A 23,583-nucleotide genomic window follows, 5' to 3' on the forward strand; every position below is an offset into this window, starting at 1 on the left:
CCCTCCCTCCCTCCCTCCCTCCCTTCCTCCCTCCCTTCCTTCCTTCCTTCCTTCCTTCCTTCCTTCCTTCCTTCCTTCCTTCCTTCCTTCCTGTTAGTAACCTGTGATTTATTCATTTTGTCAAGCAAATGGTGTCATGTCATAGTCTGATATAATGAACAATTTTTAATACTTAGGTACTAAGTTTATGTTTGAGACTGAATGATTTGTACCTTAGACTAAGCATTTAAATAAATGATGCAATTGGTAATTCATCCTACATACCAGAGATTGTTGAATTATCTTAAAACAGTACTAATTGATACTTTTCACTTCATGGCAGTAAGGCCTGTCCCAACTCTATCAGCTCCCTGTCTTCACTTCTTTGAAATCCCCTTGTATCTATACTCTTCATGTGGCTTGTTTCAGTTATGTCCAGTTTTTAAAGTGAGCTACATGATGAGAAATTCGTATGTGTGCATATGGCTGATAGTGGTGGAGTATGGAGTAGAGTTTCTCATGTGGTCCTGGGCATGCCGCCACTTCATTACAGGCATTACTCCTTAAACATGTGGGTTCCCAGGTCCCACCTTAGACTTACTGAATAAGAATATTGGTAGACTGAGGCCCTGTAATCTAGCTTTTCAAAGAAAGTCTTGGTGTGATTCTTGTGCATGCCAAATGGACAAAAACCTGGAAAAACCAGCTGGCCAGAGGATCTAGCTTATGAAAATTGTGTTTGAGTCTGTAATCTTACAAGTTTTCCTCTTGTTGGTAGTCCCTCATAACCCACTTAAATGATGTAAATTTTTGGCCAAGCGTGGTGGTTCACTCCTGTAATCTCAGCACTTTGGGAGGCTGAGGTTGGAGGATCATCTGAGGTCAGGATTTTGAGACTAGCCTGGCCAATATGGTGAAACCCTGTTTCCACTAAAAATACAAAAATTAGCCGGGCATGGAAGCGCATGCCTGTGGTCCCAGCTATTCGGGAGGCTGAGGCAGGAGCATCACTTGAACCTGAGATCAAGTGCACCACTGCACTCCAGCCTGGGCGACTGAGTGAGACTCTGTCCAAAAAAAAAAAAAAAAAAAAAGTCACTTTTAATGGAATTAAACTGTGTCAGCCAAAGATTATTTAAAAATACTACCACATATTTGGTTCTTATAATAATAAATTGATGCAAGCCTACTGGCTTGAATCTGATGGTGGCTGTCATGTTCCTAATGATATCATTGGACAGATCCTTTGCTCCATTGGCCTGCTAGTTCATATCCAATGATATCATTGGACAGATCCTTTGCTCCATTGGCCTGCTAGTTCATATCCAATGATATCGTTGGACAGATCCTTTGCTCCATTGGCCTGCTCCATTGGCCTGCTAGTTCATGACAGGTGGCTGTCATGTTCCTAATGATATCATTGGACAGATCCTTTGCTCCATTGGCCTGCTAGTTTCATTGCTAACCAATGAAAGAAAACATAAAATTTGCGAAAAGTCTTGGGCTACAGCTTGGAATCTTTTTCACTGTGTGTGGACCTCCTGGGTTTGTCTATTGCTTTGTGTACTACAATTTATCTGTCTTTGTTACTTGTAAACTAAGTTAGTGGGGAAACTATTTCATATGCCTCTTGATATTCACAGCATTTAGCACAGTTCTCTGAAAGCTCTAAATCCATTTTTGACAGCATGCACTGTCTTCAATAAAAGTTTTGATGCATTGCTTAAATGGGAATATAGAGACCGATGTTCTGTGTTTCTACTTTTTTTCCCCCCGACTCCTATGTTCTTTTGAAGAAAAATCTATAAAGGCTTTTTTTCCTCTTTCAATTCCAGAGTGACCCTCTTGACCATTCATCCTAGGAACTGTCATTAACAGAAAACATTGTTACCCATCTGTATGTGGTTCTCCTTACTTTTTAGGGAGAAAATAGAAATAGTAAGTTGAGAAACATAGGACCATAGGAAGAAGGATGAGTTTTTAGCTTAGGAAAAGAGTCCTCATGTTCTTTAATATCACACCTTAACCAATAGCCAGTTCTGGACAGAACTGTTTATAATTTAATATCATGAGTTTTATTTGATTTCAGTGCCATAAAACGTTAATAACACCTATAGAGTCATAGGCCGGGTAGGTAATATACATAGAGATCACAAAGTTACATTTAGGTATGAAAGTCTTCATAATGTCTAAAACTGTATGCTTCTAACTTTTTTTTTTTTTTTTTTGGTAAATATAACCCTAAAAAGTTGCTATCAGGTTATTATTAGTTTTAAAGGTGTTCCTAGTTGCTTCCATTTAATAGTCAATTTTATGTTTCTATTTCCTTTTTGGAGTAGATGTCCACAATGGCTACTCATGAACTGGATTGATGTTTGCAGTTCCTGTTTTCCTGAACTAGAAGATAGTAAAGAGCATTGCTGGTGGCTATAAAACAGAAATACTTCATTTTAAACAGTACCTCAAGTTACACCATAAAATCAATATTTTTGTGTTACAAAGTTTTTTCTTATTTTAATTAAGGATATTACCCTTAATATTAAGTTTTGTATTTACAAAAGTAAGGCTTAAAAGCCTCAGAGTTATGTGAGGATTTAGTCAGTCATTCTCTTCCTTTCTCCCTCTTCTTGGCAATTTCTACTTCATGGAGAGTCCCTATTTTATGTGTATAATACAAGCAGGCAGGGCCTTGAGATCATGTAAACTTTCTAATGATAATCTTGCTTTTAGTAATAATATTCCAACATCCTACAAAAGAGTGCCACTTGATATAGTGTTTACATTTTTTCACTAAGTATTGAGTGTTTATTTTTTCTTTAATTCACGTTTAACTTTTAAAGTAAACTATGATGAGACATTCCAGTTTTTAAGGGAAATTATTAGTGCTTCGATTTATTTAGATTTTTTAATGCTAGCCTATCATTAGTGGTTTCAGATTACATGTGTGTACTTAACTATGTAATCTCTATTCTTCAGCAAGCTAAATCTTGAAATGAAACCTATTCTGACTTCATTGTTTTGATGTAGACAAACACAGTTCTCAGATCAGTTTTCCAGCTCCTTACTCTGTTAGTCAGTTTCTCCAGTCCTGTCTGGACCCTTGAATTTGCTGTGATTTCCTGCCCTATTGACTTCTCTTGCTGATGGTGAGAATTGATAGGTAAGTGTTCTCTGCAAGAGAAGGAATAATGAATTTGACCTTCTTTTCTCTCAGACTCGGTTATACTCTCCACATCTACATCCCTTTGAGTTTTCTTACTTCTCCCTGCAAGATATACCTGCATCTTAATTCTGTTGTGATTCATCACATGTTCTTTGGGAAATATAATAATACAGGTTATAACTGGGCTTATGTACATACCTATACAGTTTGAAAACAGATCAAGCCTTTAGAAAATTAAATCTTTTAAAAAGCTATACCCTCAATGAGATAGTTTCGGAATGTATATATTAAAAAAAAAAAAAAAAAAAAAACCATGACCAAAAATGAATTCTTGTGTTGCCTTGTTTTTACGTAACAGTGTCTGTTCTTTTTCCTGAACATTGTGAGCCCAGCTGAAATTGTAAAAAGATGGTCTAATTTTAGATCTTTGACAGTATATAAAAGTGTTTCTCTTGGATGTTTACAACTGGATTTTGCATCATGTAACTTGCATTTCCTATTTTCCTATCTAGTGTTATTTTCCTTTTACTTTCTGTATCTTTTATGTAGTTTTTAGATCATAAGTCTTGCCTGGAACCCAGTCGTCTTTATTTTAAAATTACTTATCTATTTTTATTGTCTTTTCCTTTTTAAAATATCACTTTTGTGGCATTTTCCTGAAGCAACTCAAGCTGGTTTTTGGGAATATTTTATTTGTTTAAATAGATGTTTTCTCTTTATTGTGGCATACCATCCTAAATAGGATTTCAGCTTTATACTTTATTTCTTTGGCTTTACTTTTTAAGCATTAGCCCACTTGGCATGCCATTGTGCCAGAAGTTCACTACATGCCACTTTTTGTTTCTTTGTCACAGGAACTTGAACCCTTTTGAGAGTGAAATGAGATGTGATTGGAGTGATACCCCTGATTGTAGAATAACAAGAGTGAAATGTGGTTAACCAAATGCAATAGGCTGGAAGCCTCTACTGGCGGGAAGGCACACATACAACTGTCAGAGGAAGGGCGCCCCACACAGGCGTTGCCCCAGCTCCTTTCTCTGCAAACTCAAGAGCCCTCTACATTTGGGTTTAATTTTTGTAATGGTCTCTGGGGTGACACTCTGGCCCTAAGTTCCTTACATACTTTACGGTCCCGCCCAGGATCCCAACCACTTTTAAGGACCACTGTGCATACTTGTTAATTTCAAAGGCTGAAGATAGTATTGATTAAAAAAGCAAATTCTATAGCCTGGTATTAGACACTAATCCTTAGTTAATCCACTATTATTACTTCCTTATTCCCAAGTCAGTGTAGGTGATTCTAATTCAACAAGGCAGTTCAATCTGGAGCCTAGTGGTGTGGCTAATGGTCTTTCATTTGGCTGCATTTTCTTTGATAGACACAAAATTCATTTTAGATCCCAGTTACCTTCTTTCCTTTCTACTAGAAGAAGGAACATCTTGGTGAAAGAAAGGGAGAAGAGAATCTGGGATGGTGATTTACATTGTACAGATTTTTAATCTGGATCATCACTGAGGTGGATTCATGAGCATGAAGGTGTACTTGAGTATACAAACATGAATGATAAATTTCATTCTATTAAGTAAATGTTGAATTTAACTGTGTACCACTTAGTCTGTTAGATAATGGTTGTTAACACCTGTCCTTATAAAAGAGTAGACCTTGTTTCCTATTTAGAAAATGTGTTTTACTCTTTCCCTGCCCCTTTAAAAATTGAATGCTCCAGTGAATAAGAGAAGGGAGAATTGGTAATTGATTCCAGTTACTTGAATACAATATCTTGCCCGACACTGGGACTTATACAACTTAGATTTCTGTGTTTTTTCTCTAAATAATTGTTTTTCTTTTGAGTTGTATTTTGTAGGAAACTATTCACTCTCTAGAATGGTCTTATATTTGTCTAGCAAGGAAATCAGCAAAAGGGTTCTTGAAGCTACCAATGCAATTGAAAATGTCTACTGTCACCACTGGTGATAAATCAAACTGATGTTAAAGATGCAAATAGTCATTTTAGTACATTCTTCTCTGTTACTAGAATTGTTTTAAGTTAATTAAGCCAGCAAAGTACTTTATCATCTATTATGCTGCATATTAATGGTAAATTTAAAGTTTCACTCTTTTATAATATGAAAAATTTTCTGAAAAATCATCACATTAAAATCTTTTATATCCAGTGTTCTTTTTTGTTGTGTTTTTTCTATGTGCCCTCATTCTCAGACAGATCCATTGTATTCTAAGTTCATATACTTAATGGTAATTAATACTGTTAATTGGGGTAATGTATTTATTGTACCATAGTTAATTTTTTAGTTTATGAGGTTTACAAAGTAAAAAAATTTTAGTAAGTGTTTGGAACTACCACATGCAGGGTAACTTTTGTCCATCTTTTTGAGAAAGAGATTAAAACGATTATATATAATGTGTTTTTATTGGACTGTCAAAAATTAAATTACATCCAAGTTAGGATTGTAGAATTTTGAATGTACCCTATTAACTAAAATAAAAAAGCTGTTATAAATTACTGATATGATTGCTTTTTTTTTTAAATTTGCAGCATTTAAATATTAGGACACTGACGGATGATATGGTAAGATTATCCTCAACTTTTCTTTTGTTATGAATTGTAACTAACCATATAATGTTGATGGTGTGCTGTGCTAACATCTTTGAAATTGCTAAAAGTCACAAATATTGGAAACGTACTGTTCTTATAGTGCTGAAATAAGAGGCAGAAATGGTAAAATACACTAAATTGTTGGTTTTAAGTTGTAAAGTGAATGGTGGATATGTTAATTTAAAAAATTTATTTAATTACAAATTGTTAGTCAACTTTGAATCATTCAAATCAACTCTCATTCTTTAGGAATGAGTTGCACACTTCAAAAAACAGGTAAAAATAGCTAAAGACATGTCAGCTTTTCAGAAATATGTAGTTGCTAATTAAAGTAAGCCAGACTAGCCGGGCGCAGTGGCTCAAGCCTGTAATCCCAGCACTTTGGGAGGCCGAGACGGGCGGATCACGAGGTCAGGAGATCGAGACCATCCTGGCTAACATGGTGAAACCCCATCTCTACTAAAAAATACAAAAAACTAGCCGGGCGAGGTGGCGGGCGCCTGTAGTCCCAGCTACCTGGAAGGCTGAGGCAGGAGAATGGCGTAAACCCGGGAGGTGGAGCTTGCAGTGAGCTGAGATCCGGCCACTGCACTCCAGCCTGGGCGACAGAGCCAGACTCCGTATCAAAAAAAAAAAATAATAATAAAAATAAAGTAAGCCAGACTAAAATATTATGCATGTATATTTTTAAAATTTTGCTTAAAAATGAGAGAACCGGGCATGCCTTACTATGTTTTTTATGTTGAAAATAATAGGGCTTCTCATAGTAAGTAACACTTTAAAGCACCATTATAGATCCTTGCATAGTCAAGTAAGTTTTTCTGAGAAATATATTTTTAAATGTAACTTGTGGTTAATAGTAAAAGAATAACCAGAAGAACAACAACAAACCACAAATAAACAATGACACCAAAAATATGTAAGTGTGTTGTAGAGGAAAAAACATGGCCCCCCATCGACCAGGCTTTGCATTCAACTTCACCATATATGAAGCATGAAGAATGCCTAGACCATAGTAAGCACTTAGAAAATAGCACCTCTAATATCCAAAGTACTGTCTTATGCACCTGGTAAGGCAGAATACAGAGATGAATGAAACGTAGATCTTGACATGAATGATTTAAAAAATTGTATTAGAATGTTGATATGTTTTATTCCTTTGAATAGTACCTAAGAAAAGCATATTTACATATAATTTTCTGGATGACATTTTCATATACTAACACATAGAAATTGGTAACAGTACAGATTTCTCACCTTGCAAGGTAGATGTCTTTATTTTGCAGTTGACAATATTGAGGCTCAGACAGATTAAGTAGCTTGCCCAAGTGTGCCCAGCTGGCAAATGGTACAGTCATAGCTTGAATTTTGTTCCACGTTGCTTCAAGTCTTATACTTACTATGCTAACTTAACCCAGCTTGCAAAATGGCTTCTTAAGGCTGATAAACCATCTGCAATTTTTATGTTTGTATTTTTATGATATTCAATGGTATATTTGTAACAGCTTTGATCTATAATTCATGGAGCATACAATTCACCCATTAAAAGTGTGTAATTTAGTGGTGTTCAGTATATTCAGAAGAATTGTACAACCATTACTACGGTCATTTTTGAACATTTTTGTCACCCTTAAAAGAAACGTCATGTTCATAAATAGTCCCTCTCTGTTTTCCCTCAACTCCCTCAGTTCTAGGCAACCACCGGTCTACTTTCTGACTATAGATTTGTCTGTTCTGGACATTTTATATAAATTGACTCATATCATATGTGGTGTTTCGTGACTGACTTATTTCACTTACCATAATGTGTTCAAGGTTCATTCTTACTGTTGCATGTATCAGTACTTCATTTGCTTTCTTTCTTTCTTTCTTTTTTTTTTTTGAGACAGAGTCTCGCTCTGTTGTCCATGCTGAAGTGCAATGATATGATCACGACTTACTGCAGTCTTGACCTCGTGGACTCAAGCAATCTTCAGCCTCCTGAGTAGCGGGATTACAGACATGCACCAGTTCACCTAGCTAATTTTTAAGTTTTTAATTTTTTGGAGAGACAAGGTCTCCTTGTGTTGCCCAGGTTGGGTTTGAACTCCTGGGCTCAAGCAATCCTCCTGCCTTGGCCTTCAAAAGTTTTGGGATTGTGGGTGTTGAGCCACTGCACCAGCCTTATTCACTTTTATTGCTGGTAGTATTCTGTATGATGACATTTTTGAGGTTTATTCATATTTCATGGACATTGCATTTTTTTCTCTTTTAGCATTGCCCTTACTTTCATTATATGACAGTCCTTGTGCACTGCCAACCCACAATCTTTACCTTTAGTTTTAGAAACTAGAGTCATGGGGTGGCTTCAGAATGCCATTCCAGAAGCCATGTTGCTCTATCTTATATTAATAATTGGATTCCTCATTGAGGACTTTCTTAGTTCTGTCTCTGACCTTCTGCCATTCCTCACCTCTCCCCTTATCCTTGCAATTGGCCTTGGTAAGGTAAAAACTTTTGAGTTGTTACCATAATGCCTAGTGCATATCTTCAACAATAACATCGTTTATTATCTGCCATTCTCAATAGTTTAAACCTTTTGAAGGCAGGGACGCTATGTAATGAATACTTCTAGTACCTAGCATGCTTTCTGGTACATAGTGAGTATTTTAATAAATTTTTTGTTGAAAAAGTGAGAGAGTCACTGCTCTCATAACCTGCCTGGTATTGGATCTCAGCCTGACTTAGTGCTACTCAGGCTTCCCAGAGACAGAGTCTTGCTTTTTTTGCACAAGATATGGAAGCTGTAATGAGGACCTTCTGTCAGTCTTTCTGACCGCTTGCCTGGATTGCTGAATGTTGCCTTGCCCCTCCTTTCTTCTTCTTAAGTGTACACATGTCTGTCTCTCCTGGATTCCTCATTGACCCTCTTCACATGGACTTGCTGACAGAACTACTGTCTCCTCACTCTCACTGTTCTCTTTTGATTTTGTGCTTTGGCTTGTCTCTTGAGTAGGCCCAGAGTTAGTCCAGGGAAGGATCAGGCAGGTAGCCTAGTTTAGGCATCTGTATCTGTTGCTCTACAGATTTGAGAATAAGCATGGCTATCTTCAACAGGAGACACCAACGGGTAAATTCTTTCTTATTCATTGTTGACTGATGCAGTGTAGAAAGAGCATTGTTGGATTTGGAATCAGAAGATTCTTATTGAAAGACAGAATTTTACTACTTCTTAGCTCTGTTACTTTGGCAAATCAATTATTTGATTTTTCACTTATTTGTGAGTTGGGACTAATTAAATCGTTTCTTCCTTTCTCATAGAGTTTTGGTGACTTTCTTAAATTTAAGTAAGTTGACCTGCTGTATTCAGTTCTGTCCCTTTTTACTCCTTTAAAAAATATTTCCTGATATATGGACGGAGAAGTGGTGTGATACATTTGCAGCTGAGCCTTCCAGGGTATATGTGTTACAGATCAATGCAGAGTTGTGAGAAGGGAAAGGGTAGATGGATATTTTGAGGGCTCTTTAAACTATTTCTGGTGTGTTAGAGCTCAGGGCAGCATTTGCCAATGATACTTTGATATGTACTGGCAATATGTTTTCTGATTGAAGTTTGCCCCCTTACAACATATACATTGCATGTATGCTTTCAACGTAGAAATTCTTAATGTGAATAACCCTTTTTTTGGCCAGAATTTGAGAGAGGCATATAAAAATAGCATTGTGCTGTAGTCATACATTTGAATAACAGTATTTTAGAAACATTAAATGGAAACATCACAGGAAGCATTTAGTTGTTTTGTTAAGGGTCTGCAAAAGTACTTCATGTTATAAGATTATTTCTTGAGTTACTATCTGAATTGAATTGCACTGTCTTGTTAGAGGAATAATGGATTACTATAGTGTTGGGTTCCCTAGACAGAGTAAATAGACTATTAGCAGTGTTTGTTCTATAAATATGAGCATTCTCTTTGTATAAAGTGCAGCTTAGGTGCTAGGGTAATAAATAAAGGTGAATAAATAATTGTTTAGCTTATAACTTCCATTGTCTATACCTGGGTTTTGAAGAAGGTTTTCCTCATAGAGGAAAAAAGTTGGGAGGAGGGAGAGTGAGGGGAGACAGGTCTGAAAAGGTAAGTTGGGACACGTTGAATGTGGATGTGACAATGCTGAATTATCCATCAGTGTGTCCACTGACTGTTTTTGGAGTCTAGGAGTTGTTTTTGACTTGCTCTTTTCTCCCCTGTCCTTCACAGCCATTTGTCTACAGTATAGTACTTCTATGATCCTCATCTCTTTGTTCTTCTGACTGCAGTCTGCTTTATTGTTGTAATCCCTTGTTTGGCCTGCAGCAATGGTTTTCAAATCTTTTTGACTAGGTACTACAGTAAGAAATACATTTTGTTTTGTAGCCTGGCATGCATAAACTCCTAAACTCTGCTTCTCAGTTCAAACAAAAGTTTAAAAACCAATATTTAACATTTCTAAGCAAAATGAACTCATCTTTTTATTTGAATTCCTTTCTCATTTTCTTAACTCCTCTCCATTCCTTAAAAAAAAAACCAAAAAACAAAAAAAAGGGTGATGAATCTACTAAATTGATTTCATGACCCACAAATGGTTAACAGCTATAGCTAGAAAACCAAACATTGGCCTGCACAGAAACTAGGAAGTCATGAGGTCTTTTCATTAGTGTCTATTGTTTATTATATGTAGTTGCATGTAGGAAAGCTAGGTTAGAGTGCCAGCTCTGCCATTTACTAGCTGTATGACTCTGTGTAAGTTATGTAGCTTTTGAGCCTTGGTATAGAGATAGTTTAAGGGACAAATTAAGTAAGATGCTTGGTAAACCATGCATTTATAATTTAGTTCTATGATTAGTAACATACACTTTTAAAAACTGAAGTATGATCCAGTGGTCTCATTGCTGGGTATATACCCAAAGGAATATAAATTTTTCTACCATAAAGACACATGTACACATATGGTCATTGCAGCACCATTTACAATAGCAAAGACATTGAATCAATCTAAATGCCCATCAATGGCAGATTGGATAAAGAAAGTGTGGTACAAATACACCATGGAATACTATGCAGCCATAAAAAAGAACAAGATCATGTCCTTTGCAGGAACATGGATGGAGCTGGAGGCCTTTATCCTTAGCAAGGTGACACAGGAACAGAAAACCAAATACTACGTGTTCTCACTTGCAAAGTGGAAGCTAAACGATGGGAACACATGGACACAAAGAGGGGAAAAACAGACACTGGGGCATGCTTTAGGGTGATGGGTGGGAGGAGAGAGAATAGTGGAAAAAATATCTATTAAGTACTAGTACTAGGACCAGTACCTGGCTGAAATACTCTGTACAACAAACCTATGTGACTTGAGTTTATCTATATAACAAACCTGCACATGTACCTCTGAACCTAAAAGTTAAAAAAAAAAAATTGAGGTATGATTTACTTATAATATAATGCACCAGTAGTGAGTATAATCTGATGAATTTTGAGAAGTGTATACAATAATGTGTGCACTAGTTGTGATATGAAATATTTCCATCACCCCAAAAGGTTCCCTCTGTGCCCCCTTGCAGTCAATTCTCTTCTCCCATCCTGACTTTTGACAAACACTTATCAACATTCTGAACTATAGTTCAGGTTTTAGAGTTTCATATAAATGGAGTCATAAAGTGTGTTGCCTTTGTGTCTGGCTCTTTGTTTGATAATACTACAATTGGTTTAACTATTCAACAGTTTGGGTTGTTTCCAGTTTTCAGCTATTATTAGTAAAGTTGCTATGAGCTTTTGAGTACAGTGTTTTTTGTGTGTGTGTATATATGTTTCTATCTTTGGTGGGAGTCATATAGTAAATGTGTGTTTAACTTGATAAGAAACTGACAAAATGTTTCCCACAATTACTAACATTGAACATTTTTTTATGTGCTTATTTGACATTATTTTCTTGTTTAAGTGTCTGTTACTAGACATAGGACTATTCAAGTAATCTATTTTTTCCTAAGTGAGCCGTGGTAGTTTATGTCTTTCAAGGACATAAATTTTACCTATATTGTTAAATTTAAATTTTTACCTGTATTTAAAATTTTACCTATGTTGTTGAATTTACGGGTGTAAAGTTGTTTGTGATATTTTCTTATCCCTTTAATGCGGGATCTGTATTAATTACCCCTTTGCAAGCCTCATATCGACATGTGTTTTCTGTGTTTTTCTCTGTGACTAGTTTGACTAGAGGTTTGCCAGTTTTACTGATCTTTTGAAAAACTAGCTTCTGTTTTCACGAATTTTCTTTATAGTTCTTTTGATTTTGTTTGTTTTACCTTTATTATTTACTTTCTTTTGTGTTATTATTTTTTTCTCTGATTTCTTAAGGTAGAACTCTAAGTCATTAAGACCTTTGTTTGCTAGCATATTAGATTTTTTATGCTATAAATTTTCCTCTGACAGCCTCTTTAGCTGCATTCCACAAAGTTTCATTGAATTGAATATTTTTAAACTTCTTATTTTCTTTGACGCATGGGTTATTTTGGTATGTGTTATTTAACTTCCAAATATTTAGGGGTTTTACTGATATCTGACTGTGTCTGATTTGTAATTTAATTCCCTCATGGTCAGAGACCTGTACTTTGCATGAATTCTGTCCTTTCTGGTTTTTTAAATCTTACTTTATGTCCCACAACGTGGTCTATCTTGGTCAGTGTTTGTGTGTATTCTGGATGGTTGATAGTGCTGTCCACATCTTCTGCATTCTTGTTAATTTTCTATCTGTTTTAACAGTTACTGAGAGAATTGTCGAAGTCACCAACTGTGATTTTAGATTTTATTTTTCCCGTTTGATCAGTTTTTGCTTCATGTATTTTGAAGCTTTGCAGTGAAGCGCATATGTATTTAAGATTGCTGGCCTTCTTTATCTTTAATAAATGACGTTTTAAAATCACAAATAATTTTCATTAGTTTTTAGTTCTTGGAAATTTATTGGATTTACCTACTCAATATAATCGTATGCTGCTTCTTTGGAGAACAAAGATTTCTTGACTTCTGTGACATCACATTTTCTCAATTTCATACCCCTTTGACCTTTCATTATCTATCTGATAGCATACTTTTTCCTTTTTGCCTTAAATTATTGTTTTTTTATCAGTTATTTTTCCTGATTCTACTGTTCTTTTCCTCAGTATGTAGTGTTTTACTTGGGTTATCACCTCTGAAGTTTTCAACTAACCATGTATATCTCTGTTTAGGACCTTTTCCTCCAGTTGAGAAATAATTCATTGGCCTACTGAATAACCTCCATGGATGTCTCATCTATTCTAGAAGCACTATGTGCTCTAAGTTAAACCCTTTACTTTCCTCGTAAACTTGTTTTATTCCTTAAAGTCTCTTAGAAAGTAGCTTCACCTTTCCAATGTTTCTTTCTGATTATTTCTTGAATCTCTTCTTCTCTCAGTTCCTTCTATCAGAGTCCTAGTCTTCTCATTTTTTCCTCACTGGACTCTGGCAGCTTCCTGTTGCTACCTAAAATACTGCCTCCCCACACAGCTATCAGACTGATCTGTCTACATTGCCTATCTGTTCATGTTTTATGCTGTTTGAAACTGCTTAATTGCACCTGTTTTATATAGGTCAAGTCTAACATGGCAGATAAGGTCTGCATGGCAGGACCCTGCCTCTCTAACTTGATGATGTATCTCTCATTAGCAGGCAGAAATCTTCTAGGGAATAGAAAGATATAAGTTGCTGGAGAATTTACTTAGGGAGTATAAAAACATAATTAGGGGGCTAGGTGTAGTGGCTCATGCCTGTAATCATAGCACTTTGTTTGGGAGGCTGAAGTGGGAGGATTGCGTGAGCCCAGAAGTTCGAGATTAGCCTGGGCAAGATAGGGAGACCCCGTCTCTAAAGAAAAAATGAAAAAAATAAATAGCTGGATGTGATGGTATGAAGATGTGAACCTATAGTCCTAGTTCTAGCTATTTGGGAGACTGACGCAGGAGAACCACTTGAACCCAGGAGTTTGAGGCTACAGTGAGCCATGATTGCACCACTATACTCCAGTCTGGGTGACAGAGGGAAACCCTGCCTTAAAAAAATAAAACAACTTAACTAGGGAATTGTTCTTGCTAATTAGAAGAACGGTGTGCTAAGTTACAGTAAGGACTATGTAATTGTTAGCTGTGTGCTAAAGAGTGTTCCAAACGTTTACTATATAAACACATTTAATTGTAACACCAAGCCTCTGAGTAAGCACTGTTATTGCTCCCATCTTTAAAGATGGGGAAACGGGGGGCAGGGGGGAAGAGAGAGCTTAGGTATCTTGTTCAGGGTCATAGGGGGCAGCCAGGAAATCTTTGACAGATTGGCTCCAGATAACATGATCTTTATCAAAAGCATTACAATGCCATTTAAGTACTATCCTTTTCTCCACTGAGAGCACCAAGTGTAAAATCTAGACGTGTATCTCATTCTTTCCCTTTTTTTTGAGACAGGGTCTCGCTTTGTCACCCAGGGCAGTGGTGTGAACACAGCTCACTGTAGCCCCCACCTCCTGGGCTCCAGCTTAGACCCCCAAGTAGCTGGGAATACAGACATACACCACCTTGACTGGCTAATTTTTGTATTTTTTTGTAGCGATGGGGTTTTTCCATGTTACCAAGACTGTATTTTCTGCTTTTCCCTTGATGCTATCTATATGAGACTTTTAAATGGAACAGAGAAATTGTATCATAGCCATTGACCTTAATCCTGAGAAAATCATTATAATTATAAAGACATACTATATCTTAGATGTTTTCTAAGATGAGAAATGTTTTGAATATCTCAAGTAAACAAAACTGAAAAAAGTCCACCCCAAAGAAATAGCGAGGTGTTGGACTGAGAGGTCATCTGTTAAAGGATATGAGATTCTTTTAATTGTAAAGGACATGGAAAAACTTATCTGTATAGAAAGCACTTCACATATCTCAGAACAACTGCAGCCTGCACCCAGATACAGATACAGGCTTTCCTCGTTCTCCTCAAAGTTCCTGGGGTAATGGGGTCATAGAGCCACTGCAGAAGTCACCTGCTGTGGATGTAGGTTCTAGTGAGTGAGTGGAAGCCTTCACCTCACTATTCACTTACCTCCTGACTGTTCTCTGGGCCTTCTTACTCAGTATAACTGTTACCAGACAACTCTAGTACATTCCTGTGTGATTTCTGTGAGACTTCACTCAAAGATGAATGCGGCCTAATAGGACTGAGCTTTGTTTACCCGTACCTACCTAGATGTGATGTGTCTTGTGAGATATATGCTAAATTAGACATCATATTTATGAAAGAAAGGAAAATGACTTTAATTACCTGAACTCGTGCCTAACTTTAAAGTCAAGTAATAGAACATAAGTCAGTAGCTTTTAAAAATAAAAGCTCAACCTAGAATTAAAATAGTTTTATTTTATTCTAGTAGGATATAAGGCTTTCTGTACTATAATTTGCTTTCTATTTTCATTAGCTTTTTATTTTTTATTTATTTTTTTCTTTTGAGACAGAGTCTTGCTCTGTCACCCGGGCTGGAGTGCAGTGGCCAGATCTCAGCTCACCGCAAGCTCCGCCTCCCGGGTTTATGCCATTCTCCTGCCTCAGCCTCCTGAGTAGCTGGGAGTATAGGCGCCCGCCACCTCGCCCGGCTAGTTTTTTTTGTTTTTTTTTTAGTAGAGACGGGGTTTCACCGTGTTAGCCAGGATGGTCTCGATCTCCTGACCTCGTGATCCGCCCGTCTCGGCCTCCCAAAGTGCTGGGATTACAGGCTTGAGCCACCGCGCCCAGTCTTCATTAGCTTTTTATATTTTCCTTGGTAAGTTAATAACAATGAGTGATTAGAAGTGTGACCTCCCATCTGCCCCACCACAGTTTTTCAGTAAAACTATATATGCATATTATACTCTTCTGTGTAAAGTAGAAATACCAGCATGGACTGGGGTGACTGAATGTAAAATACATCAAAACAAGTTCTGTTTTAAAGAACTTAAACTATTCGCTTAGTCAGGTGGGCCTTTCTTAGCCCATTGATGCGTTAATTAGGACTTCCTGTACTTAAAATTTCAGTAATACTTAAGTACTATCTTAGAATCTTTAAATATTTATAGGATAGTTTAGAGAGCTCTTCCTCAAATCAGCACAAACTTGGGAATAAGATCAAGAGCTCTCAGAGTTGAATATACTAATATGTGGTAGGGTGTACAGACTTGTTTATTCATTCTTTTGTCCACTTGTTCATTAATAATTTGTTGAGTGCCTAGTACTATTTCAGAAATACAAATATGGAGAAAGAAGGTCTCTGTCATCTGGGTGCAGTAGAGAAATGAATGTATAGACAATCAGTAGTTTCGGTGTGGTATGATAGGAGCTGGAAGGTCAACTTGATCTTGGAAGACTTCATGTGAGGGTGACTTTTCAGCTGAGTTTTGAAGGATAGGTTGGAATCCGGGCTGGCAGGAGTTGGTGTAATTTTTACTTCTTAATAATTTTACTTCTGGCATACCAATGAAATGGATTCGTAGTGGGAGCATGTCAGGTTGGCGAGTAGAAAGCGATTACTGATGTCTTCAGATGACTTTTTGTGTATGAGTAATATAGGTCTATGCTTTTTAAAATAAAATGTAATATATACAGAGCTAATTTATATTACTTCTCAAGTATACAGTATTAATATTTAAATATATGCAATAAGAATTGTACTTTGAGTAGATGGGTAGATAGAACTTTAGGGTTTCTTGAATGTTAAATTTTTTTCAATGATGTTTGTGCTCCTTTTTGAATGGATGTTTTTCTTATTACCTTTTATCATGGTATTAAATAACATAAATTAATCCTTGTTTTTAATGTAGGGGACTACTCTAAATTATCAGTGTTAGGAAGAGTCTGGGTTTTCCTATTGAATATATAAAAAGCATAACACCTGACATTCTCCCTTGATATGCTATGTTAATTATTTTTTATTTAAAATATTGTTGAGAAAAATTTAGCAAGGCAAGAAGCAATGGCTGGGGTGTTCCAGGCCTAGAAGAAATTATTAATTTATTCACTTAACCAATATTAATATAACATCCACTACATGTTTAGAACTGTGGTAAGTTCAGAGGTGATTTAGTGAATAAAATAACAGTATCTGTTCTCAAGGACGTAAAGCCTAGTTCACAGGTAGTTAAAGAATTGTATACAAATTGACTGGGTGCTGTGGCTCACACCTGTAATCCCAGCACTTTTGGAGGTCAAGGCGGGCGGATCACGAAGTCAGGAGATGGAGACCATCCTGGCTAACACGGCAAAACCCCGTCTCTACTAAAAATACAAAAAAAAAATTAACTGGGCGTGGTAGTGGGCGCCTGTAGTCCCAGCTACTTGGGAGGCTGAGGCAGGAGAATGGCGTGAACCCAGGAGGCAGAGCTTGCAGTGAGCTGAGATCGTGCCACTGCACCCCAGCCTGGGTGACAGAGCGAGACTCCATCTCAAAAAAAAAAAAAAAAAAAAAAGAATTGTATACATATTATATGATGCAAGCACTAAGGCTTTGAGCATCTAACTCAGTCTTGAGGAATCAAAATAGGCTCTTACATGAGCTGTAGTTTAAGTTGGGAGCTGAAGTTTGAGTTGAAATTAGCCAGGTAAGGGGTTGGGGTATGAGGTGTGGGCAGGTTTTAGGCACAAGGAACAGCCTGTGCATGTTTAGGAGGCTCTAGGTTGTTCATTGTCTCTAGATCACTCAGTGTAAGGTGGTGGAGTGGTGAAGAGTTTGTCTAGAGAGGAAATAGGTTCAGATCAAGATGGACCTTTGAGCCAAGAATGTCATCCTTTGAGTAAGGAGGGGCTATTGAAAGAGTTTAACCACAGAAGTGAGGAGCATGATTGAATTTGCATTTTCAGGAGTTTGAATAGTGTTGGGGTACAGAATTGCTATAGCATGGTGGGGGGGGAGGGCAGTGAAGAGATGGAGGCAGGTTAGAAGGCTAGGAGGCAGGTTAGAAGTGGCTTGAGCTAGCGACAGTAGGGACAGAGAGATGAATTAAGGAGGTGCAGTCCACATGCTTTATGTCTTTATTAATTTTCAAATCACCTTTCAGCAGAGGTGAGTCATAATCAATTCATATCATCCGTAAGCACTCCTTTGCTTCTCTCACCATTGAGGTCCATTCATTCTTGTAATCTGATATTATCTCTCAAGTCCTTCAGGCTTTCCAAACCCTCCTACTTTGCCCTTTGGAACTCAAAGTCTGTCATCTTCTTTGAATGTTCTCTTTCCTCCTTGCCGTAGTTGAAACCTGCATGTTCTTTGATGCCTTTATTTTCCTGGTGGCACCTTACTTCAAAAGCTTCCAGCTCTCTTTGAAGCATAAACCATCAGAGTATACAACCTGTTGGTTCCTCCTTGTTGGTGGTCTCAACTGTAGGTCTTTTAGTCCCTCCCACTGATTCACTGAAGGCATTGGAACTTGAGTTACTTTCTTCTTTCCCACCACAATTTCTGCTATCATTCCATGTCCACCTACCAGAGGTTCTTAGTTTGTGGTCCATGGACCACCAAGGGGTCTTGGTGGAATTCATGGTGTCTTTGAAGAAAAAATTAAATCTTTATTTTCTTTAATCTGTAAATGAAATTTAGTATTTCTTTCAATTATGCATATAGGAAAAAAAACCTATCAGCATACCAGAAAAATCCACAATAGTATTTGGCCTGTGACTTTATCACCAACAGAAATCAGATATTTTCAAAGCACAGTAGTTACTGAAGATATTTCAAAATGTGGTTTACATTTGACACTATGTTGAAATTAGACTTGTCATTACCTTTGTTATTTAATGCAATAGTGAAGAACATTTACTGATATATTAAAATTTATTAATATTTTGATAACCTCGTTTTACTTTAAGTTCTTCGTATATATTTTAGGCATTTAAAAGTATTCTATGAGGAGCTCTGTAATTATCTATTGCTATATAACATTTCTCAAAACTTGGTGGCTTCAAGCAATAATAAACACTTGGTTTCCAAGCCGTTCTTGGATGGTTCTGTTTTGAGGTCTTTCGTGAGATTATAATCATCTGTAGCCTTGATGGGGCTGAAATACCCATTTCCAAAGTGGCTCACTCATGACTGGCAAGTGGGTGCTAATTGGTGCGGGGAGGCCTCGGTTCTTCCTTGTGCGGGCATCTCCAAACACTGCTCAATGGCATGACAGCTGGCCTTAGAACACATATTGCATGTTGTAACTTATTTTCAAGCAATTGAAGAAATTTTAAGATCATAAATGTGTTTTTCATTTAATAATATAAAATACTATGTGAAACCTAAATGTGGACAAAATATAGATAGATAATCAAGTAGTTTTTGGCAGGGAGGGAACAGTAAGTTTTCGTCTTTTCAAAGAAGCCTCTGGCTAAAGAACTTCTTATAAATTTCACCAAAATACAAATTAAGAGCCAAGAAAAGCCCATTTGTAACATTGAGGAATATTGAAGTCAGAATGTAGTTGATGGGATGGTAGGAATTGTTCCTGGATGATAAGTCTATGGCCTAAAACTGGCCTCGGCTTATCATACCTGAAAGATTGAGTGGTTGGTTTTTCTCTCCACAATAATACATCTTTGTACCAGTGATGTCACTAGTGTTTAAACGTAAAGACCATGGAACAGGCAGACATACTGCTTAGCAGTTAACATGTACTATAATTTTCATATCAGCATCACGTTCCCTGTTGTACTCCCATTCCAAAGCCCCTCTTAAGGTACTTTTCCCCACTCTAGAATTAATCGTTCATTCCTGTTGCTAGTTCACTTGGCTTATTTTCTTGGGGGCATTTAAAATATTGTACCTTAAATTATGATCCTTTATTGTATATTTTTCTCTCAAATGGTAAGCATCTACAGGGATGGTAACTATGTTTTATATATTTTATCATCTAGTAATTGCTCATTCATTCATACCTTCAGCAAGTATTAATTGACTGACTGCTAACTATCCGGCACTGTGCTATAGGCTGCATATACAACATCACTGTAATGGTTATCTGTTGATATGTAACAAGTTGCCCCAAAACTTAGTGGCTTAAAATAGCAAACATTTATCATTTCATACCACTTCTGTGTGTCAGGAATTTGGTAGTTGCTTAGCTGGGTGGTTCTGGGTTGGGGTCTGCCTTGAGTTTGCAGTAAAAATGTTGGCTGGAGCTACGGTCATGTGAAGGCTTGACTGGGACTTTCAAGATGGCTCACTCACATGGCTGTTAGCAAGAAACCTGTTTATCTTTTGGCGGAAGCCCTCAGTTCTTTGTCACGTTCTTTGCCTCCCTTCGGGAGTTCTTGAGTGTTCTCATGATCTGGCAGCTGGCATACTCCAGAGTGAGTGATCCAAGAAGGAGCAAAACAAAAGCTGTAAAGTCTTTTATGATCTAGTCTTGAAAATTGGACTCCATAATTTCCACAATATCTGTTGGTTACATAAATCAGGATCACTGGTGCCATCTTAGAGACGGGCTGCCACAGTGATTAAAACAGTTGATGGTTTGTCTAGCATGGCTCTTACATTTTAGTTGGAAAGAGACAGAGTTAAAATTACAAAATAAATGAGATAATTATATATTTTTGTAAGTCATGTGAAAGGACATAGGAAGAGAATGTACTGTGTGTTGTGATGGAGAAGGGTTGGGTACATGCGCTACTTTAGGTAAAGTGGTCAGAGAAGGCATTTCAGCCTTTTAAATCCGAAGATGGGAGTGAATAGCACTTTTATTTCCTGTTAACACCTCTCTGTGATAGGTACTATCATGGGAGGTTTCAGTAGCTTAGTTATGGTAACACAGTAAGCAAGTGGCTGGGCAGGATTCTGAAGTCAGACTCCAAGAGCCTTGCTTGTTTTTAATCAGCAAGTTCCCAGATTAGTAATAAAGTTAACTAAAGAGCCAAGCTGTGTTAGCTGTTAGGTTTTTGCCCCCTCTTTAAGCATAGTGTAAGACTGCATGAAAATAGAGAATTTCAAGCAATATATTTTATTCTGTATTTCAGGTATGTATTTGTATAGAATTGATTCTATAATGAAAAGGAATTTTTGTTTGCTTAATAATTCTCCTGGATTTCGTGAAAATTTCTACTCCCTTCTGGGTTCTAATGAAGTATGTTTATGATCATATGTAGTTTTTTCATACTTGTGAAATTGTAAGATGACTAATTACAATATTTTCCTTTTATTTTAAATAAAAAAATCACTGCCCTTGTTGTTTAAAGTGTTGTAATACTGAAAACCTCAAACACCGAGTTTTCACTTTTACAGTGATATCCTATAGCTAAAAATTCAGATAGAGTTTTTGAAACTTTTTTTTGTTCAATTTTTTCTAAACTGTCATTGCTGATTATCAGTGTGATTACTCAGTATGAGATAATACTCGGTAGGGTGCTCATTTAGCTTCCCCTGAAGATAAGTGATATTAATTTATAAAACTTAGTATACCCCAGACACAGTCAAAGCCATATTAATTAAGTGTGGTGTACCATCTCCAAATTGGCATTATAACAGAATCTCCTCAGTCTTGCATGTGTTTAATTCTTCAATAACGGCAAATTGTTTGTATACTTCACCTCTCTGGCTTGTGTTTCTTGCTCAACTTTAAGAGAAGAATTTCGTATAAAATTATGAAAATTTCACATGAAATAGGAAGTGCACAAACTGTAATACACACACATACACAACCCTCAGCCAAATTGCCAAATACGGTCAATGTTAGGGGGATTCCTGTCATATTTTTATGTAAGAAGTATTTTTAAAGTTGGCTCAAGCGTTCTATTGTGCCTTGGTTTAAGCAAATTGTGTGTGCAATTTAATCAAAGATAGATTAAGAGTGATTTTTCCATGTGTGAATGGAGTCATAGTAACCTCTCTTTTTAAAAATGAAACTTCTTTTAAAACATGTAAAATGATTTGATAGTAAAGCTCACTTTGCACCTAGCTTTATAATAGTGCCCAGATTTTGTAAAATCTGCCTGGAATGCTCAATAGTGCATGGAATGCTTTTACTTTTAGCCTGAGGTATTCAGTGGTTGCTATTCCAGTATAGGAGGAAGTTTCAAGTTGCTATTCCAGTTGCTATTCCAGTATAGGAAGAAGGATTGTACTTACTTTTCTTTTATGTTTCTTTCCTTATTTTTTCTTTTATCCCTTCTTTTCTGGGAAAAGGAATAAAAGCATTATATTGAAAATGTGAAATACTGATTGATCCTTTTGTATCTCATATTACTATTTTGCCCATTGTGGATTTAGAAGCTAGAAGAAGGGAGTGCTATTTTTTTCCTATCTTGCCTTCATCCGGCTATACTAGTGGTAGTGTACAAATTTATTTTTCCATTTGGGTAAAATTTATCTTTTCCCCAGAGTTTTAGGTGCTAAGCTTATGGGATAGGTGTGATAATTATATTTTATTATTAATATTATTACCTTTACAAATTATGTTATTGGTACAAGTATGGTTTTACTAACTTTACCCTTGAAAACCTTAAGGGCTGATTTTTTTCCATTGTCCTATTTTTTGTGCTCAGTACTATGAAATTATTAGGTACAAAAGTGTTTTGGAGCTTGTTCTTTTATTTTTTAGACATGCAGTTTCCTCACTGTAAGGATAAAACAAATGTATTCAACCTAATGCTGCATTTCAAGCTCTTAGCCTGGTGCTTTTCATATAGAAAAGGCTCAGTGAATATTAGTAAATCTCTTGTTAATTTTTATGACTTTTAAGGATTCTTTTTAAAAAAAGTTTTGGTTTTTGGTGAAAATTAAGATTTTATGTCTTCTATCACTGTTAGAACCATTAGGTTATGCATTTACAATTAGCTTGTGAAGTGCTTAAGCTTATTATTCCCATTTATTGACATGTTTACATTTATAATATTGATGTTGCATTAATGAAGTTTTGCTTAATTTCACTTCATTATAAGTTTGGCATATTAATTAAGCTACACTGGATTTTTTTGGGGGGTGTGTGTATGTAAAGAGCCAGGATAGTTTCTGTGCTTAGGAATTGATATTATCTGTACAGAAATGATGGCAATGAAGTAGTGACTTGGGAGATAAGTAACCAGTCCCATTTCCTAAAACAGTTTTTTTGGTTTCTCTCAGTTTTTTTAAAAAACATCAATAATGAGGGTACAAATATACACAGGGATAGTATCTTCTGGACATATATTCATGTGGAGACAGTTTTATTTTTCTGAGTTATTCCAGAGTAGGAAATGCTTATGGTGGTGCGTTAGATGCCACTCTTTTTTGCTATTATAATATATTTCACATACCTCCTACATTTTCTTTATAGCTATATAATTACCTGTTTATGTGCTTGTCTCCTCCACTTGATAATTATTTAAGGTAAGTCTTATAAAGGTTCATTTATCTTTGTATCGCCAACATCTAATAGACAACTGTTGATTGCTCTTCATTTCTTTTTGTAGATCTGGGATTTCATTCCAGAACAAGTTAAGAAAAAGTTATATATGTATCACATCCCTACAGCCTGAAAAACTTCTTTTACACTTTTTGTAGTACAGGTCTGCTGGAGACAGATTATCTCCATTTTTGTCTGGAAGTGTGTTTCTTTTGCTTCTACTTATGAAAAGTAGTTTCACTGTATATGGAATCCCAGGATAACACTACAGTTGATCCTGGAACAGCATTGATTTGAACTGCACAGGTCCCCTTACACACAGGTTTTTTTTAAAGAAATATATTGGAGATATTTCGAGATTTTCAATAATTTGAAAAAACTTGCAGACAAACTGATTAGAAATATCGAAAAAAGAAATAATTCTGTAT

General features: G+C 36.4%; 1 protein-coding gene across 2 annotated transcripts in view; it reads left to right on the plus strand.

The window, feature by feature from the left end:
• DIAPH3 (diaphanous related formin 3) overlaps positions 1-23,583 on the plus strand; it is a 522,768-nt gene that overhangs the window by 24,924 nt on the left and 474,261 nt on the right. Inside the window, exon 2 of one of the 2 annotated variants that reach the window (XM_023196219.3) lies at positions 5,698-5,730. The exons of the other annotated variant lie outside the window; for it this stretch is intronic. Coding sequence (XP_023051987.2) covers positions 5,698-5,730 — 33 coding nt within the window. The remainder of the gene's footprint in view (positions 1-5,697; positions 5,731-23,583) is intronic. 2 annotated transcript variants of the gene reach the window in all.

Source organism: Piliocolobus tephrosceles, chromosome X (genome assembly GCF_002776525.5).
Source record: "Piliocolobus tephrosceles isolate RC106 chromosome X, ASM277652v3, whole genome shotgun sequence".
Taxonomy (NCBI): Eukaryota; Metazoa; Chordata; class Mammalia; order Primates; family Cercopithecidae; genus Piliocolobus; species Piliocolobus tephrosceles.